The sequence below is a fragment of the Triturus cristatus genome, chromosome 11 (assembly GCF_964204655.1).
Source record: "Triturus cristatus chromosome 11, aTriCri1.1, whole genome shotgun sequence".
NCBI lineage: Eukaryota > Metazoa > Chordata > Amphibia > Caudata > Salamandridae > Triturus > Triturus cristatus.
Window position 1 is genome coordinate 48,276,700 of NC_140594.1, and position 18,727 is coordinate 48,295,426.

The 18,727-nt window shown below is 54.1% G+C and overlaps 1 protein-coding gene across 2 annotated transcripts in view; it reads left to right on the plus strand.

The window, feature by feature from the left end:
- Positions 1-18,727, plus strand: part of ULK1 (unc-51 like autophagy activating kinase 1) — a 283,256-nt gene that overhangs the window by 86,079 nt on the left and 178,450 nt on the right. For both annotated transcript variants that reach the window (XM_085635032.1, XM_085635033.1), the window contains exon 4: positions 13,148-13,180. In XM_085635032.1, coding sequence (XP_085491158.1) covers positions 13,148-13,180 — 33 coding nt within the window. The remainder of the gene's footprint in view (positions 1-13,147; positions 13,181-18,727) is intronic.

The following is an 18,727-nucleotide window of genomic DNA, read 5'->3' on the forward strand; positions in this document are numbered from 1 at the left end:
TCGCCTGCGGGCATCCGTGTCTGATGCCATGCTCCTACCAGTCGTTCTGCGATCTCGCTATCTTGTGCCAACGCACCTGTAATTCAGACTGCTGGCACCCTGCCTAATGCCATGTGCCCTGGCACTCCTAGTGCAGCCACCCTGCCTGGCACGAGTCCTGCCTAATTTGAGGGCTCAGGCCTGTTCTAGTGTGGGCATTACGCCCAGTCCCTGTCCATTGCCATGGATGCACGTATCCTGCATGATGCCAGGGCGCCTGGCATCCATACTGCTGTTCTGCATGATGTCAGGGCCTCTGGCATCCATACTGCTGGTCCCTACATTATGCCAGGGATCCTGCCATCCATACTACTGGTGTCCAGCATGATGCCAGGGCTCCTGCCATGCATACTACTGGTGTCCAGCATGATGCCAGGGCTCCTGCCATCTATACTACTGGTGTCCAGCATGATGCCAGCAGGTCCTGGCATCCATACTGATGGTGTCCTACATGATGCCAAGGTTCCTGGTATCCATACTACTGGTGTCCAGCATGATGTCAGGACTCATGCCATCCATACTGCTGGTGTCCTGCCTGATGCCAGGGTGCCTGGCATCCATAGCGATGGTGTGCAGCATGATGCCAGGGCTCCTAGCATCCGTACTGCTGGTGTCCAGCATGATGCCAGGGCTCTTGGCATTCATACTGCTGATGCCCAGCATGATGCCTGGGCTCCCAGTACCCATACTACGGCTGTTCAGCATGATGGCAGGGCTCCCAGCACCCATACTGCTGGTGTCCTGCATGATGCCAGGGCTCCTGGCATCCATACTGCAGCTATTCTGTTTTATGTCTTTACTTCCACCAGTCGTAGTGTAAGTACAAGACCTTGTCCAGGCTGTCACCAGTCATATGGCAGCCATCTTGCATGATGCCAAAGCTCTTGGCATCCATACAACTGGTGTCCTACATGATGCCAGGGCTCCTGGCATCCATACTGCTGCTGCCTACATTATGCCAGGGCTCCTGGCATCCATACTGCTGCTGCCTACATTATGCCAGGGCTCCTGTCATCCATACTGCGGGTGCCTACATTATGCCAGGGCTCCCGTCTCCCATACTGCTGGTGTTCAGCATGATGCCAGCAGGTTCTGGCATCCATACTGATGGTGTCCTACATGAGGCTAAGGCTCCTGGCATCCATACTGATGGTGCCCTACATAATGCCAGGGCTCCTGGCATCCATACTGCTGGTGTCCAGCATGATGCCAGTAGTTCCTGGCATCCATACTGACGGTGTCCTACATGATTCCAGGGCTCCTGCCATCCATACTGCTGTTGTCCTGCATGATGCAAGGGCCTCTGGCATCCATACTATTGGTGTCCTCCATGATGCCAGCGCTCTTGGCATCCATACTGCAGTTGTCCTGCATGATGCCAGGGCTCCTGCCACCTATACTGCTGGTGTCCTGCATGATGCCAGGGCTCCTGCCACCTATACTGCTGGTGTCCAGCATGATGCCAGGGCTCCTCGCATCCATGCTGATGGTTTCCTGCACAATGCCAGGGCCCCTGGCACTCATACTGATGGTTTCCTGCATGATGCCAGGGCTCCTGCCATCCATACTGCTGGTGTCCAGCATGATGCCAGGGCTCCTCGCATCCATGCTGATGGTTTTCTGCACGATGCCACGGCCCCTGGCACTCATACTGATGGTTTACTACATTGTTGCAAGGGCACCTGGCATCCATACTGCTGCTGTAAAGCATGATGCCAGGGCTCCTGCCATTCACACTGCTGCCGTCCTGCATGATGCAAGGGCTCCTGGCATCCATACTATTGGTGTCCTACATGATGCCAGGGCTCCTGGATCTCATGCTGATGGTGTCCTACATGATGCCAAGGTTCCTAGCATCCATACTGTTGGTGTCCAGCATGGTGCCAGGGCTCCTGCCATCTTACTGCTGCTGTCCTGCATGATGCAGGGCTCCTGGCATCCATACTATTGGTGTCCTACATGATGCCAGGACTCCTGGCACTCATGCTGATGGTTTCTTGCACGATGCCAGGGCCCCTGGCACTCATACTGATGGTTTCCTGCATGATGCCAGGGCTCCTGCCATCCATACTGCTGGTGTCCAGCATGATGCCAGGGCTCCTGCTAGCCATACTGCTGGTGTCCAGCATGATGCCAGGGCTCCTGCCATCTATACGGCTGCTGTCCTGCATGACGCAGGGCTCCTGGCATCCATACTATTGGTGTCCTACATGATGCCAGGGCTCCTGGCACTCATACTGATGGTTTACTGCATGTTGCCAGGGCACCTGGCATCCATACTGCTGCTGTAAAGCATGATGCCAGGGCTCCTGCCATTCACACTGCTGCCGTCCTGCATGATGCAAGGGCTCCTGGCATCCATACTATTGGTGTCCTACATGATGCCAGGGCTCCTGGAACTCATGCTGATGGTGTCCTACATGATGCCAAGGTTCCTAGCATCCATACTGTTGGTGTCCAGCATGATGCCAGGGCTCCTGCCATCCATACTGCTGGTGTCCAGCATGATGCCAGGTCTCCTGCTATCCATACTGCTGGTGTCCAGCACGATGCCAGGCTCCTGGCATCCATACTGCAGCTATTCTGTTCTATGTCTTTACTTCCACCAACCGTAGTGTAAGCACACGACCTTTTTCCAGGCTGTCACCAGTCATATGGCAGCCATCTTGCATGATGCCAAAGCTCTTGGCATCCATACAACTGGTGTCCTACTTGATGCCAGGACTCCTGGCATCCATACAGCTGGTGTCCTACGTGATGCCAGGGCTCCTGGCATCCATACTGCTGGTGTCCAGCATGATGCCAGGGCTCCTGCCATCTTACTGCTGCTGTCATGCATGATGCAGGGCTCCTGGCATCCATACTGCTGGTGTCCAGCATGGTGCCAGGGCTCCTGCCATCTTACTGCTGCTGTCCTGCATGATGCAGGGCTCCTGGCATCCATACTATTGGTGTCCTACATGATGCCAGGACTCCTGGCACTCATGCTGATGGTTTCTTGCACGATGCCAGGGCCCCTGGCACTCATACTGATGGTTTCCTGCATGATGCCAGGGCTCCTGGCATCCATGCTGCTGGTGTCCAGCATGATGCCATGGCTCCTGCCATCTTACTGCTGCTGTCCTGCATGATGCAGGGCTCCTGGCATCCATACTGCTGGTGTCCAGCATGGTGCCAGGGCTCCTGCCATCTTACTGCTGCTGTCCTGCATGATGCAGGGCTCCTGGCATCCATACTATTGGTGTCCTACAGGGTGCCAGGACTCCTGGCACTCATGCTGATGGTTTCCTGCACGATGCCAGGGCCCCTGGCACTCATACTGCTGGTTTCCTGCATGATGCCAGGGCTCCTGCCAGGTATACTGCTGGTGTCCAGCATGATGCCAGGGCTCCTGCTATCCATACTGCTGGTGTCCAGCATGATGCCAGGGCTCCTGGCATCCATACTGCAGCTATTCTGTTCTATGACTTTACTTCCACCAACTGTAGTGTAAGCACAAGACCTTTTTCCAGGCTGTCACCAGTCATATGGCAGCCATCTTGCATGATGCCAAAGCTCTTGCCATCCATACAACTGGTGTCCTACATGATGCCAGGACTCCTGTCATCCATACTGCTGGTGTCCAGCATGAGGCCAGGGCTCCTGGCATCCATACAGCTGGTGTCCTACGTGATGCCAGGGCTCCTGCATCCATACTGCTGGTGTCCAGCATGATGCCAGGGCTCCTGCCATCTTACTGGTGCTGTCCTGCATGATGCAGGGCTCCTGGCATCCATACTATTGGTGTCCTACATGATGCCAGGACTCCTGGCACTCATGCTGATGGTTTCCTGCACGATGCCTGGGCCCCTGGCACTCATACTGATGGTTTCCTGCATGATGCCAGGGCTCCTGCCACCCATACTGCTGGTGTCCAGCATGATGCCAGGTCTCCTGCTATCCATACTTCTGGTGTCCAGCATGATGCCAGGGCTCCTGGCACCCATACTGCAGCAATTCTGTTCTATGTCTTTACTTCCACCAGACGTAGTGTAAGCGCAAGACCTTTTTCCAGGCTGTCACCAGTATGGCAGCCATCTTGCATGATTCCAAATTTCTTGGCATCCATACAACTGGTGTCCTACATGACGCCAGGGCTCCTGGAATCCATACAGCTGGTGTCCTACATAATGCCAGGGCTCCTGGCATCCATACTGCTGCTGTCCTGCATGATGCAGGGCTCCTGGCATCCATACTATTGGTGTTCTACATGATGCCAGGGCTCCTGGCACTCATACTGATGGTTTACTGCATGTTGCCAGAGCACATAGCATCCATACTGCTGCTGTGCAGCATGATGCCAGGGCTCCTGCCATCCACACTGCTGCCGTCCTACATGATGCAAGGGCTCCTGGCATCCATACTATTGGTGTCCTACATGATGCCAGGGCTCTTAGCACTCATGCTGATGGTGTCCTACATGATGCCAAGGTTCATAGCATCCATACTGCTGGTGTCCAGCATGATGCCAGGGCTCCTGCCATCCATACTGCTGCTGTCTTGCATGATGCAAAGGCTCCTGGCTTCCGTACTATTGGTGTCCTGCATGATGCCAGGGCTCCTGGCACCCATACTGCCAGTGCCCTTCATGATGCCAAGGCTTCTGCCATCCATACTGAGGGTGTCCTCCCTGGTGACAGGGCACCTGCCAGTTATACTGCACACATCCTACATGATGCCAGTGCTCCTCCTATTTATACTGCCAGTGTCCTTCATGATGCCAAGGCTCCTGACAGCCATACTGTACGCATCTTAGCTGGTGCCAGGGCTCCTGCCGTCTGTACTGCTGGCATCTTGCCTGATGCCATGGCTCCTGCCAGCCATACTGCAAGCATCCTGCATGAAACCAGGGGTCCTGACATCCCCTGCGACCATCCTGCATGATGCCAGGACTTCTGCCATCAATACTGCGGCCATCCTGCTCAATGCCAGAGCTCCTTTCATCCATACTGCGACTATCCTCCCTGGTGCCAGGGCTCCTGCCTTCCATACTGTGGGCATCCTGCGTGATGCTGGGGCCCATGCCATTCATAGTGTGACCATCCTGCATGACACCAGGGCTCCTGCTATCCATATTGCGGGAATCCTGCATGATGCCAGCACCCAAGCCGTCCATATTGCGACCATCCTGTATGACACAAGGCCTCCTGCCATCCTTTATGTAACCATCCTACATGACTCGAGGGCAGTCGCTGTCCATACTGCGACCATCCTGCATGACACCAGGGCTCCTGCCATCCATATTGCGACCTTCCTGCTCGATGCCAGGGCTCCTGGCATCCATACTGCGGTCATCCTGCCCAATGCCCGGGCTCCTGCCATCCATACTGCGACCATCCTGCATGATGCCAGGGCTCCTGCCAGTTATACTGCACACATCCTGCTCGATGCCAGGGCTCCTGGCATCCATACTGCGGCCATCCTGCTGATGCCGAGGCTCCTTCCAGCAATACTGTGGGCATCCTGTTCGATGCCAAGTGTAGATGCAGGACTATATTCCTTTAAACTGCTTTGGTTTGAGAAGTCAAGATGTATTTGGTTGACTGGCACGGGGTGGGATGGGTTCACTCCTTGCTTGATCCATGGCCCTTAAACCTCCCCGACCCCGCCTGGTACCCCAGCAGGACGTTTTATCATAATGAATATTTTATTTATTTATTTATTTATTTGTTTGTTTTGATTATCAAAAATGTGATACAGTACAATGCAAGAGACATAACATTACTGTGGTGTGTAATCAGCCATATACATAGCGGAAATGCGAAACATATTCACTTGACCAAATCATCTATATAGTGATGTCAGTGATGCCTGATGAATGTATAGAGACCACATCTAACTTTGCATTGATTCTCAAGGCAGCGTTACTCAACTAACCAAGCAGACAGGGAGGGCGCCTCTCCCGGAGTACGCCATTACATGCAATCATTATCTACCTTGAACCACAGTGAAGCCATTCAGTTACATAATGCATTCAGGAGACCCCCCCAGGCACTACAGCAGCTTCAGCACCCACGCCTGTTACGGAATCATTAGATTGCGCCCGGGCCCAGTCAAGAAACGGCTCCCATATCTCCTTGGGCCTGGAGGCAGGTGGCATAAGCTCCCAGTACGCTGCCAACTGAGTTTGGCCATACATGACTTCCCTCAACCACTCTTTAATTGTGGGTTTCCTTCGTTTCCCCTAGACAAGAGCCATCTGTCGTCAGGCAAATAACAAAAGCAGTGCGTGCAACTTGCGTTTTTTAATGTGTGTATGTTTGACATATCCCAGTAGGCCCAACACAGGGGAGGGGGGCACCTTGAGACCCAGGATCTGATTGAGGGTTTCGAAAATTATAGTCCAATATACAATGATGTCCGGACATTCCCAAGCCATATGGAGGAACGAGGCGGCAGCTGTCCAGCAGCGCCACCAACAATCATCGTCCCTTAATCCCATCCTATGTAGGCCAATGGGCGTCCTATAGTAACGGTGTAAAAATTTAAAGTGAATTAGTCGAAGTTTGTAGTTAGGTGAGAGTTTGGTCATTTGGGCACAACAGTAGGCCCACTCGACGTCTGTCAGGGGCGTGGGTAGCTCGACGTCCCATTTAGAGCGAGCACTGGAGGTTACCGCGCGGGGAACCGTCCACATTCGTGTGTAAAGTCTGGTAATCAATTTGCGTGGCGACGGTGTAGTCAACAAATTTTCCAGGGCAATTAGCGGTGGTGGCTGGGATGGGAAAGTTGCATGCCGCTTCCGGCAAGCTGCCCGAAGTTTGTGGTGCAAAAATACCTCCCCGAAGGGTACCCTCTCACCTTACACTGCTTTCGGATAGTCCCTGAATACCCCTCCTGGGTATAAGTCCGCAAAGGTATGGAGCTTCATCACCTGTGCAACTTTACCATTTATCTCATCCCGCACGTTAGGCAGAAGTGGGTTTGTGCGATTGGGATCGAGGAAGCGTACAGTATTGGTATGTTTGCTCTTCTCCGCAGTCCCTCCCACGCCCATCTGAGCGTTTCAGTAGTATCCAACCCATCTGTGGGTCGTTTGCATCTCTTATACTGCCACTCGCAGCAGCACAGGCGCAACCGCATCCTCCTCAACAGCGACATGCGTCTGAAATGGTGTCTGATGGACCCAATATTGTAAGAATTGCGCCTGCGCACAAAGTGCATATAACTTCATATCTGGGGCACCCAGCCCACCCTGCCTGGTCGGTAACGTCATCAGTTCCCACGACACCCTAGCCTTACATCCCGCCCACACCAGCGAGATCAATAACGACCTCAAAGTATTAAAAAAGGACTGAGTGAGTACGAGTGGCAAGTTCACGAATAGATATAAAAATTTAGGCAGGATAATCATTTTGGTCAGTGCAACTCTGCCAGCCAACGACAGTGGGAGCCTGCCCCACAAAGCTACCTTGTCTTCCAACCAATTAACAGCCCTGCCAAAATTTAGGTTCCAGAGTTCTTGCATCTCGGCTAATCCATATACCTAAATACTTCACTGTGTCGTTTTCCCGCTGTAGCGGGAATTCCGAGGTGACCGCCTTGGTGTTATCTGTGAGGGGAAAGATCACTGATTTTTTCCAGTTTATTGATATGCCGGACAGGCCACCAAATTTGATTAACTCCCTCAATACCACATCCAGGTTGCATTCCGGGTACAAGATGTACAGTGTGACGGCATCTGCGTAGAGCGATAATAGCAGACTACGAGCGCTAAAGCCGATCCCCTTATCAGTATGATGTTGTCTAATTCGCGCAGCCAGGGGTTCCATTGCTATGGCGAATAATAATGGGGACAGCGGGCACCCCTGTTGTGTGCCACGCGTAATCGGAAAGGGGTCTGAAATAATATTATTGACTCGCACCGGGCTGTTGGCTTGGTATACAACAGCTTTATCCACCGGAGGAACAGCGGGCCAAATCCCATCCTTTCCAGGATTCTAAATAAGTAAGGCCATTCGAGCGAGTCGAATGCCTTCGTGGCATCCAGAAACGCCACCGCAGCCTGCACGTCAGGGTGGAGGTAATGTGTAACTGAAAAAAACGTACGGAGGTTATGGGAGTTGGATCTGCCTGGTATGAAGCCCGATTGATCCGATAAAGCAATCATGGGGAGCATAGGCTGCAGCCTGTTAGCTATCAATTTGGCCAAAATCTTTACGTCTACATTTATAAGTGACAGTGGCCTGTATGTGTCCAGCTCATTGTCAGGTTTGCCCGCCTTCAGTAATGTGATTATAATGGCTTCATGCGTGGATGGAGGCAATACACCTGTTTCGTGTGCTTCCCCATAAACTGCCAAGAGTCGAGGAGCAAGCTCCTCAACATACGTTTTATAAAATGCTGCCTTCAGCCCGTCCGACCCCGGGGCCTTATCCAGTGGCAAGCTCATAATGATATTAGTCACGTCTTCTATTGTGATGGGCAAGTGCATGTATACCCTGTGTCTGTCATTAAACCATGCCAATGCCACGGAATCTAGGAATTCCTGCATGCCCTCCTGGCACTCAGCTAGCGTGGCTTTATATAACTGCGCATAAAACGAGGAGAACTCCTATAAAATAGTAGGAGAACCCCTAGTTGGCCACCCCCTTTGTTGATAATTTCGTGAACAAAGGCCGTAGAGCGCTGGACTCTAAGCAAGCGTACGCCCTGGTCTGTCCCCCTATCCATATCTGCGCTCTTCGGCATATTTTCCTAAGAATTTCACTTCCCTTTGTGCTTCCTCTTCGTATTCTAACAGTTTGCTTTTCAAATCCGCAAGCAGGGCAGCTTCTCCCCCGTTTTGTATGCGGGTGTCCAAATCTTTTATCTGAGACTCAATGTTACCCAAAGTGGTTCTGATGGCCTTTAGGACTCCAGCCTGCTTAGAGATGCACTTCCCCCTGATGACCACTTTAAAAGCTTCCCAAAGCGAAGCCTCCGTATCCACAGACCCAGTGTTTAATGTAAAGTATTCAGATATATCAGTGCGTATTTCTTCCTTAAATGATTCGTCCAGAAGCGCCCGTGGGGGAAGCCTCCAGGTGAATTCCTTACGTGTAGTGTTGGGTAGGGATAATGTCAGCAAACATGGGGAGTGGTCCGATATGGTTCTCGACAAATGTTTCACCCCAATCACCCAACTGGCCATATCCCTCGTCAACAGCCAATAATCTAGGCGAGACCAGGCGCGGCGGTGTTCCGAGAAGCATGTACCCTCAGCACACATATCAGTCATTATCACTTAGCTGGTTTTCAGTAGCATCACCAGGTCGAGGGCTGGATTTTTTCGGCTTGCCTCCCACATGTTTGGCAAACTTCAGGGCGGATTTGGCGTCCATGAAAAAATGAGCGGATCCATCATATGACACTTTCAGTTTGGCTGGGTAGAGCAGGGAGTAGGGGATCTATCATAATGAATACTTGAATCAGATGCAAGCAGGCTTCTCTGCACTGCTCCATGCCCATCTTTAGTGGCCTTGGGCACCTTGAAAGCATGCCCGTCTATACTTCAGAGAGGATGAATGCCTCAGGGCCCATCTAATGTGTTGGCAGTGGGCATCTGCGGGGTGACCTGGAGCCAGGCCTCCTATGGGGGCTGTGGGCAGCTGCGGGGTGACCTGGAGCCAGGCCTCCTCTGGGGGCATTGGGAAGCTGCGGGGTGACCTGGAGCCAAGCCTCCTATGGGGGCATTGGGCAGCTGCGGGTGACCAGGAGCCAGGCCTCCTCTGGGGCAGTGGGCAGCTGGGGGTGACCTGGAGCCAGGCCTCCTCTGGGGCAGTGGGCAGCTGGCGGTGACCTGGAGCCAGGCCTCCTCTGGGCCAGTGGGCAGCTGGGGGTGACCTGGAGCCAGTCCTACTGTGGGGGCAGTGGCAGCTGGGGGTGACCTGGTGCCAGGCCTCCTGTGGGGGCAGTGGGCAGCTGCGGGGTGACCTGGAGCCAGGCCTCCTCTGGGGACAGCTGTGGGGTGACCTGGAGCAAGGCCTCCTCTAGGGGCAGCTGTGGGGTGTCCTGGAGCCAGGCCTCCTCTAGGGGCAGTGTGCAGCTGCGGGGTGACCTGGAGCCAGGCCTCCTCTGGGGGCATTGGGCAGCTACGGGGTAACCTGGAGCCAGGCCTCCTCTAGGGGCAGTGGGCAGCTGCGTGGTGACCTGGAGCCAGGCCTCCTCTGGGGCAGCTGCGTGGTGACCTGGAGCCAGGCCTCCTCTAGAGGCAGCTGCGTGGTGAGCTGGAGCCAGTCCTCCGCTGGGGCAGTGTGCAGCTGCAGTGTGACCTGGAGCCAGGCCTCCTCTAGGGACAGTGGGCAGCTGCGTGGTGACCTGGAGCCAGGCCTCCTCTGGGGCAGCTGCGGGGTGACCTAGAGCCAGGCCTCCTCTGGAGGTAGCTGCGTGGTGACCTGGGGCCAGGCTTCCTCTGGGGACAGCTGCGGGGTGACCTGGAGCCAGGCCTCCTCTTGGGGCATTGGGCAGCTGCGTGGTGACCTGGAGCCAGGCCTCCTCTGGGACCAGCTGCGTGGTGACCTGGAGCCAGGACCCTCTGGGGGCAGTGGGCAGCTGCGGGGTAACCTGGAGACAGGCCTCCTTTAAGGGCAGTGGGCAGCTGTGGGGTGACCTGGAGCCAGGCCTCCTCTAGGGGCAGTGTGCAGCTGGGGGTGACCTGGAGCCAGGCCTCCTCTGGGGACAGCTGCGTGGTTTACCTGGAGCCAGGCCTCCTCTGGGGACAGCTGCGGGGTGACCTGGAGCCAGGCCTCCTCTGGGGGCAGTGTGCAGCTGGGGGTGACCTGGAGCCAGGCCTCCTCTGGGGGCATTTGGCAGCTGCGGGGTGACCTGGAGCCAGGCCTCCTCTAGGGGTAGCTGCGTGGTGAGCTGGAGCCAGGCCTCCTCTGGGGCAGTGTGCAGCTGGGGGTGACCTGGAGCCAGGCCTCCTCTAGGGGCAGTGGGCAGCTGCGTGGTGAGCTGGAGCCAGGCCTCCTCTGGGGCAGCTGCAGGGTGACCTGGAGCCAGGCCTCCTCTAGGGGCAGCGGGCAGCTGCGTGGTGAGCTGTAGCCAGGCCTCCTCTGGGGCAGCTGCGGGGTGACCTGGAGCCAGGCCTCCTCTGGGGCAGCTGCGGGGTGACCTAGAGCCAGGCTTCCTCTGGGGACAGCTGCGGGGTGACCTGGAGCCTGGCCTCCTCTTGGGGCATTGGGCAGCTGTGTGGTGACCTGGAGCCAGGCGTCCTCTAGGGGCAGCTGCGGGGTGACCTGGAGCCAGGCCTCCTCTGGGGGCAGTGTGCAGCTGCGTGGTGAGCTGGTGCCAGGCCTCCTCTGGGGGCAGCTGCGTGGGGACCTGGAGCCAGGTTTCCTCTGGGGACAGCTGCGGGGTGACCTGGAGCCAGGCCTCCTCTAGGGACATTGGGCAGCTGCGTGGGGACCTGGAGCCAGGTCTCCTCTGGGAGCAGCTGCGTGGTGACCAGGAGCCAGGCCTCCTCTGGGGGCAGTGTGCAGCTGCGTGGTGAGCTGGTGCCAGGCCTCCTCTGGGGGCAGCTGCGTGGGGACCTGGAGCCAGGCCTCCTCTGGGGACAGTTGTGGGGTGACCTGGAGCCAGGCCTCCTTTGGAGGCAGTGGGCAGTTGCGGGGTGACCTGGAGCCAGGCGTACTCTGGGGGCAGTGGACAGCTGCGGGGTGACCTGGAGCCAGGCCTCCTGTGGGGGCATTGGGCAGCTGCGGGGTGACCTGAAGCCAGGTCAACTCTGGGGGCAGCTGCGGGATGACCTGGAGCCAGGCCTCCTCTGGGGCAGTGGGCAGCTGTATGGTGAGCTGGAGGCAGGCCTCCTCTGGGGGCAGTGGGCAGCTGCGTGTTGACCTGGAGCCAGGCCTCCTTTCGGGGCAGTGGGCAGTTGCGGGGTGACCTGGAGCCAGGCATCCTTTGAGGGCAGTGGGCAGCTGTGGGGTGACCTGGAGCCAGGCCTCCTTTGAGGGCAGTGGGCAGCTGTGGGGTGACCTGGAGCCAGGCCTTCTCTAGGGGCAGTGGGCAGCTGCGTGGTGACTTGGAGCCAGGCCTCCTCTAGGGGCAGTGTGCAGCTGCGTGGTGACCTGGAGACAGGCCTCCTCTGGGGGCAGCTGCGGGGAGACCTGAAGCCAGGTCTCCTCTGGGGGCAGTGGGCAGTTGCGGGGTGACCTGAGCCAGGCATTCCTTGAGGGCAGTGGGCAGCTGTGGGGTGACCTGGAGCCAGGCATCCTTTGAGGGTAGTGGGCAGCTGTGGGGTGACCTGGAGCCAGGCCTCCTTTAAGGGCAGTGGGCAGCTGTGGGGTGACCTGGAGCCAGGCCTCCTCTAGGGGCAGTGGGCAGCTGCGTGGTGACCTGGAGCCAGGACCCTCTGGGGGCAGTGGGCAGCTGCGGGGTGACCTGGAGCCAGGCCTCCTCTGGGGGCAGCTGCGGGGAGACCTGGAGTCAGGCCTCCTTTGGGGGCAGCTGCGGGGTGACCTGGAGCCAGGCCTCCTTTGGGGGCAGTGGGCAGTTGCGGGGTGAACCTGGAACCAGGCGTACTCTGGGGGCAGTGGGCAGCTGTGGGGTGGCCTGGCCTACTTTGGGGGCAGTGGGAAGCTGCGGGGCTGACCTGGAACTAGGCCTCCTCTGGGGGCAGTGGGCAGTTGCGGGGTGAACCTGGAACCGGGCGTACTCTGGGGGCATTGGGCAGCTGTGGGGGGACCTGGAGCCAGGCGTACTCTGGGGCAGTGGGCAGCTGGGGGTGACCTGGAGCCAGGCCTCCTCTGGGAGCAGCTGCGGGGTGACCTGGAGCCAGGCCTCCTCTGGGGGCAGTGGGCAGTTGCAGGGGGACCTGGAGCCAGGCGTACTCTGGGGCAGTGGGCAGCTGGGGGTGACCTGGAACCAGGCCTCCTCTGGGGCAGTGGGCAGCTGAGGGTGACCTGGAGCCAGGCGTTCTCTGGGGGCAGTGGGCAGCTGAGGGTGACCTGGAGCCAGGCCTCCTCTGGGGACCTCGGTGGGAACTTCATTCAAGACCCAGGCATCTTAAAACATGCAGATAAACTGTTGTCAATCTTTCATGCTCACCTACGAATCCAATGTAAACCTATTGTGTTTTTGTTTGCAGGAGCTGTCGAACTCTGTCTACCTGGTCATGGAGGTGAGATTTGACTTCTGTTTCCTCTCGTACTTTAGATTTTTGGTTTCAAAGATGGTTTCTTCTGTTGTCAATTCTTTTTTAAGACATCCTCCTTCTTTCCCCTTTAAAAAATCAGCGTGACTGTCCGGTTCTCCCCGGTGCCAGATGTTTGATTCCATGTGAAAGTGCCCTGGAGGACTTCCGGTTTTCCACCCAGGGTGGAATAGCCTCTCTTTCAGAGGTAGTCCGGTTACAAAAGGTTTTGGCTGGTTGTGTTGGGAACCTGGAGGGCTTCATGGTTGAGACACGGTGATAGCGTGCCCAGTTCAGGCAAAACCCTGTTTCGCAAGCATTGCAAGGCGAATAGTCCTCCCCTTTGGGAGGTTTTGGCTTTGCCAATGCTTTTGGGCGACGCCCTGCAGGTTCACTAAAAAGCAAAATGCTGCATTCGTCCCCAAAAAGAAAAAAGCTTTGACGAGACACGTATAGTGCATGTACATCATGACGCTACAGGCACCTAAGTTCTTTGGTTGGCACGCTCATGTTTGCTGATATATGCGTGGGCATATGCCACCATGCATTCGCGTGCCTATTGAACGACCTGGGCAGGAAATGGAAGAAAAAAATTACTCTAATGCTCACTTCAGCAAACAGAGTGGATCCCGCAGCCAATGGGAGCTGCTGGGCCCCCCAAGAAATTGAAAAAAATAGGAAAAAAGTGTAAAAGGACCGCAAGTGGTGGTTACTAAAGGTGGACCGGGGGGGGGGGGGGAGCCAGCAACAGGGATTGGGCAGAGGGAAGTGTAGTACATAAAAACAAAGCCAAGTGGGGGATAAAAGATGCAGAAAACAGCACATGCTGGAGAGAGCAGCATGGAGCGAGGGGCAAGGATTGTGGCTGGAGAGGAGCATATGAAAGAGAACCGCACACGAGAGCGAGAGGAAACCGCAGCTCGGAGGAGAAGAGCTAGAAACGCATACAAGGCCATGGAGAAAAAAGTAGTTCTCTGTAAGTGAGCAGTGGAAAGATACAAGTTCAAAATTATGGTAAAAAGGCTATGCTCCAAGGCAGTGACAAACTCAAAAAGCTGAAGTCGAGCCAGCGAATAAGATGCAAGCAAATGAGAGTGACAATAATGGCAACCAATAGCAAGCACTGGGTGGGCTCTAAGCCCACCGTAAGGTTTTGGTGCGGGCCGCAAGAGGCTTTTGTCTACCGGAGTCTGTAGATGAGCCCTTTAAAGGTTGAAGACCCTTGTGTGGGTGTGAAGGACTGTGTTTCACACAGGATGGTAGAACCTCATTCAAACAGAATCAGATTTAGAGACAAAAGTTGAAAATCCTTGTGCTGGAGGAGTCCTTGTCTAACACGGGATTGGAGATCCCTGAATACAGTGTATGAAGTATACGATTCCCAGGGTGTATGAGATCCTTTGGGTTCCTGAAAACATGTTTCGAACCATTAACCTCACTCTATCAAAGAATAGCTGCCCGGAGGCCAGCCTAGACCGGGCACCCTCAGGCGCCGAGGGTGCCAGGTGTGCTCACATGAGACGAGCACCCTCAGCAGCCGAGGGTGCCAGGGGGCTCACATGAGACGAGCACCCTCAGGAGCTGAGGGTGCCAGGGGTGCTCACATGAGACGAGCACCCTCAGGCGTCGAGGGTGCCAGGGGTGCTCACATGAGACGAGCACCCTCAGGAGCCGAGGGTGCCAGGGGTGCTCACATGAGACGAGCACACTCAGGCATCGAGGGTGCCAGGGGTGCTCACATGAGACGAAAACCCTCAGGAGCCGAGGGTGCCAGGGGTGCTCACATGAGACGAGCACCCTCAGGCGTCGAGGGTGCCAGGGGTGCTCACATGAGACGAGCACCCTCAGGAGCCGAGGGTGCCAGGGGTGCTCACATGAGACGAGCACACTCAGGCATTGAGGGTGCCAGGGGTGCTCACATGAGACGAGCACCCTCAGGAGCCGAGGGTGCCAGGGGTGCTCACATGAGACGAGCACCCTCCGGAGCCGAGGGTGCCAGGGGTGCTCACATGAGACGAGCACCCTCCGGAGCCGAGGGTGCCAGGGGGTGCTCACATGAGACGAGCACCCTCCGGAGCCGAGGGTGCCAGGGGTGCTCACATGAGACGAGCACCCTCCGGAGCCGAGGGTGCCAGGGGTGCTCACATGAGACAAGCACCCTCAGGCACCGAGGGTGCCAGGGGGTGCTCACATGAGACGAGCACCCTCAGGAGCCGAGGGTGCCAGGGGGTGCTCACATGAGACGAGCACCCTCAGGAGCCGAGGGTGCCAGGGGTGCTCACATGAGACGAGCACCCTCAGGAGCCGAGGGTGCCAGGGGTGCTCACGTGAAAGCAGGTTCAATGGTTGTGACAGTCCAGTGCATCCACGATTTAACTAGAAAAATATGGGAACACACAGAGCAAAACAAAGGGACGTTGATTGCTAGGGATTTTGGCAATTTTATGTGGAGCAATAATACAATAGAATGGATTTTACAAAACAAACTTATGAAACGCTTTAGGAAGGAGTTAGGTATTGTGAACTCTGTGACAAATGTAATCGGAACGGGGTGTTACAATGTGAACTCTGACTTCAATAGGGAAGGATTTTACATTGTGAACTCTGATACATACAAAATGAGGGGCTTTTACACTGTGAACTCCATAGGAAGGGACCTTCCATTGTGCACTCTCTGGTGATATACAAAACGAGGGTCTTTTACAATGTGAACTCCATAGGAAGGGACCTTCCATTGTGCGCTCTCTGATGATATACAAAATCCTGGGCTTTTACAATGTGAACCCCATAGGAAGGGACCTTTCATTGTGCGCTCTCTGATGATATACAAAATCCTGGGCTTTTACAATGTGAACCCCATAGGAAGGGACCTTCCATTGTGCGCTCTCTGATGATATACAAAATCAGGGGCTTTTACACTGTGAACTCCATAGGAAGGGACCTTCCATTGTGCGCTCTCTGATGATATACAAAATCAGGGGCTTTTACAATGTGAACTCCATAGGAAGGGACCTTCCATTGTGCGCTCTCTGATGATATACAAAATCAGGGGCTTTTACAATGTGAACCCCATAGGAAGGGACCTTCCATTGTGCGCTCTCTGATATACAAAATGAGGGGCTTTCACAATGTGAACCCCATAGGAAGGGACCTTCCATTGTGCGCTCTCTGATGATATACAAAACAAGGGGCTTTTACAATGTGAACCCCATAGGAAGGGACCTTCCATTGTGCGCTCTCTGATGATATACAAAATGAGGGGCTTTCACAATGTGAACCCCATAGGAAGGGACCTTCCATTGTGCGCTCTCTGATGATATACAAAATGAGGGGCTTTTACAATGTGAACCCCATAGGAAGGGACCTTCCATTGTGCGCTCTCTGGTAATATACAAATTGAGGGGCTTTTACAATGTGAACCCCATAGGAAGGGACCTTCCATTGTGCGCTCTCTGATGATATACAAAATGAGGGTCTTTTACAATGTGAACTCCATAGGAAGGGACCTTCCATTGTGCACTCTCTGGTATATACAAAATCAGGGGCTTTTACACTGTGAACTCCATAGGAAGGGACCTTTCATTGTGCGCTCTCTGATAATATACAAAATCAGGGGCTTTTACAATGTGAACCCCATAGGAAGGGACCTTCCATTGTGCGCTCTCTGATAATATACAAAATCAGGGGCTTTTACAATGTGAACCCCATAGGAAGGGGCCTTACATTGTGCGCTCTCTGATAATATACAAAACAAGGGGCTTTCACAATGTGAACCCCATAGGAAGGGGCCTTACATTGTGCGCTCTCTGGTATATACAAAATCTGGGGCTTTTACAAAGTGAACCCCATAGGAAGGGACCTTCCATTGTGCGCTCTCTGATGATATACAAAATGAGTGGCTTTCACAATGTGAACCCCATAGGAAGGGACCTTTCATTGTGCGCTCTCTGATAATATACAAAATCAGGGGCTTTTACACTGTGAACTCCATAGGAAGGGACCTTTCATTGTGCGCTCTCTGGTATATACAAAATCAGGGGCTTTTACAATGTGAACTCCATAGGAAGGGACCTTCCATTGTGCACTCTCTGGTATATACAAAATCTGGGGCTTTTACAAAGTGAACCCCATAGGAAGGGACCTTCCATTGTGCGCTCTCTGATAATATACAAAATCAGGGGCTTTTACACTGTGAACTCCATAGGAAGGGACCTTCCATTGTGCGCTCTCTGGTAATATACAAAACGAGGGTCTTTTACAATGTGAACTCCATAGGAAGGGACCTTCCATTGTGCGCTCTCTGGTAATATACAAAATCCTGGGCTTTTACAATGTGAACCCCATAGGAAGGGACCTTCCATTGTGCGCTCTCTGGTAATATACAAAATCTGGGGCTTTTACAAAGTGAACCCCATAGGAAGGGACCTTCCATTGTGCGCTCTCTGATGATGTACAAAATCAGGGGCTTTTACACTGTGAACTCCATAGGAAGGGACCTTTCATTGTGCGCTCTCTGATAATATACAAAATCAGGGGCTTTTACAATGTGAACCCCATAGGAAGGGACTTTTCATTGTGCGCTCTCTGATAATATACAAAATCTGGGGCTTTTACAAAGTGAACCCCATAGGAAGGGACCTTCCATTGTGCGCTCTCTGATGATGTACAAAATCAGGGGCTTTTACACTGTTAACTCCATAGGAAGGGACCTTTCATTGTGCGCTCTCTGATGATATACAAAATCAGGGGCTTTTACAAAGTGAACCCCATAGGAAGGGACCTTCCATTGTGCGCTCTCTGATGATATACAAAATGAGAGTCTTTTACAATGTAAACTCCATAGGAAGGGACCTTCCATTGTGCGCTCTCTGATGATATACAAAACGAGGGGCTTTTACAATGTGAACCCCATAGGAAGGGACCTTCCATTGTGCGCTCTCTGATAATATACAAAATCAGGGGCTTTTACACTGTGAACCTCATAGGAAGGGACCTTCCATTGTGCGCTCTCTGATTATATACAAAATCAGGGGCTTTTACACTGTGAACTCCATAGGAAGGGACCTTTCATTGTGCGCTCTCTGGTATATACAACATCAGGGGCTTTTACAATGTGAACCCCATAGGAAGGGACCTTCCACTATACGCTCTCTGGTAATATACAAAATGAGGGGCTTTTACAATGTGAACCCCATAGGAAGGGACCTTCCATTGTGCACTCTCTGGTATATACAAAATCTGGGGCTTTTACAAAGTGAACCCCATAGGAAGGGACCTTCCATTGTGCGCTCTCTGGTAATATACAAAATCTGGGTCTTTTACAATGTGAACTCCATAGGAAGGGACCTTCCATTGTGCGCTCTCTGGTAATATACAAAATCTGGGGCTTTTACAAAGTGAACCCCATAGGAAGGGACCTTCCATTGTGCGCTCTCTGATGATATACAAAATGAGGGGCTTTTACAATGTGAACCCCATAGGAAGGGACCTTCCATTGTGCGCTCTCTGATGATATACAAAATGAGAGTCTTTTAC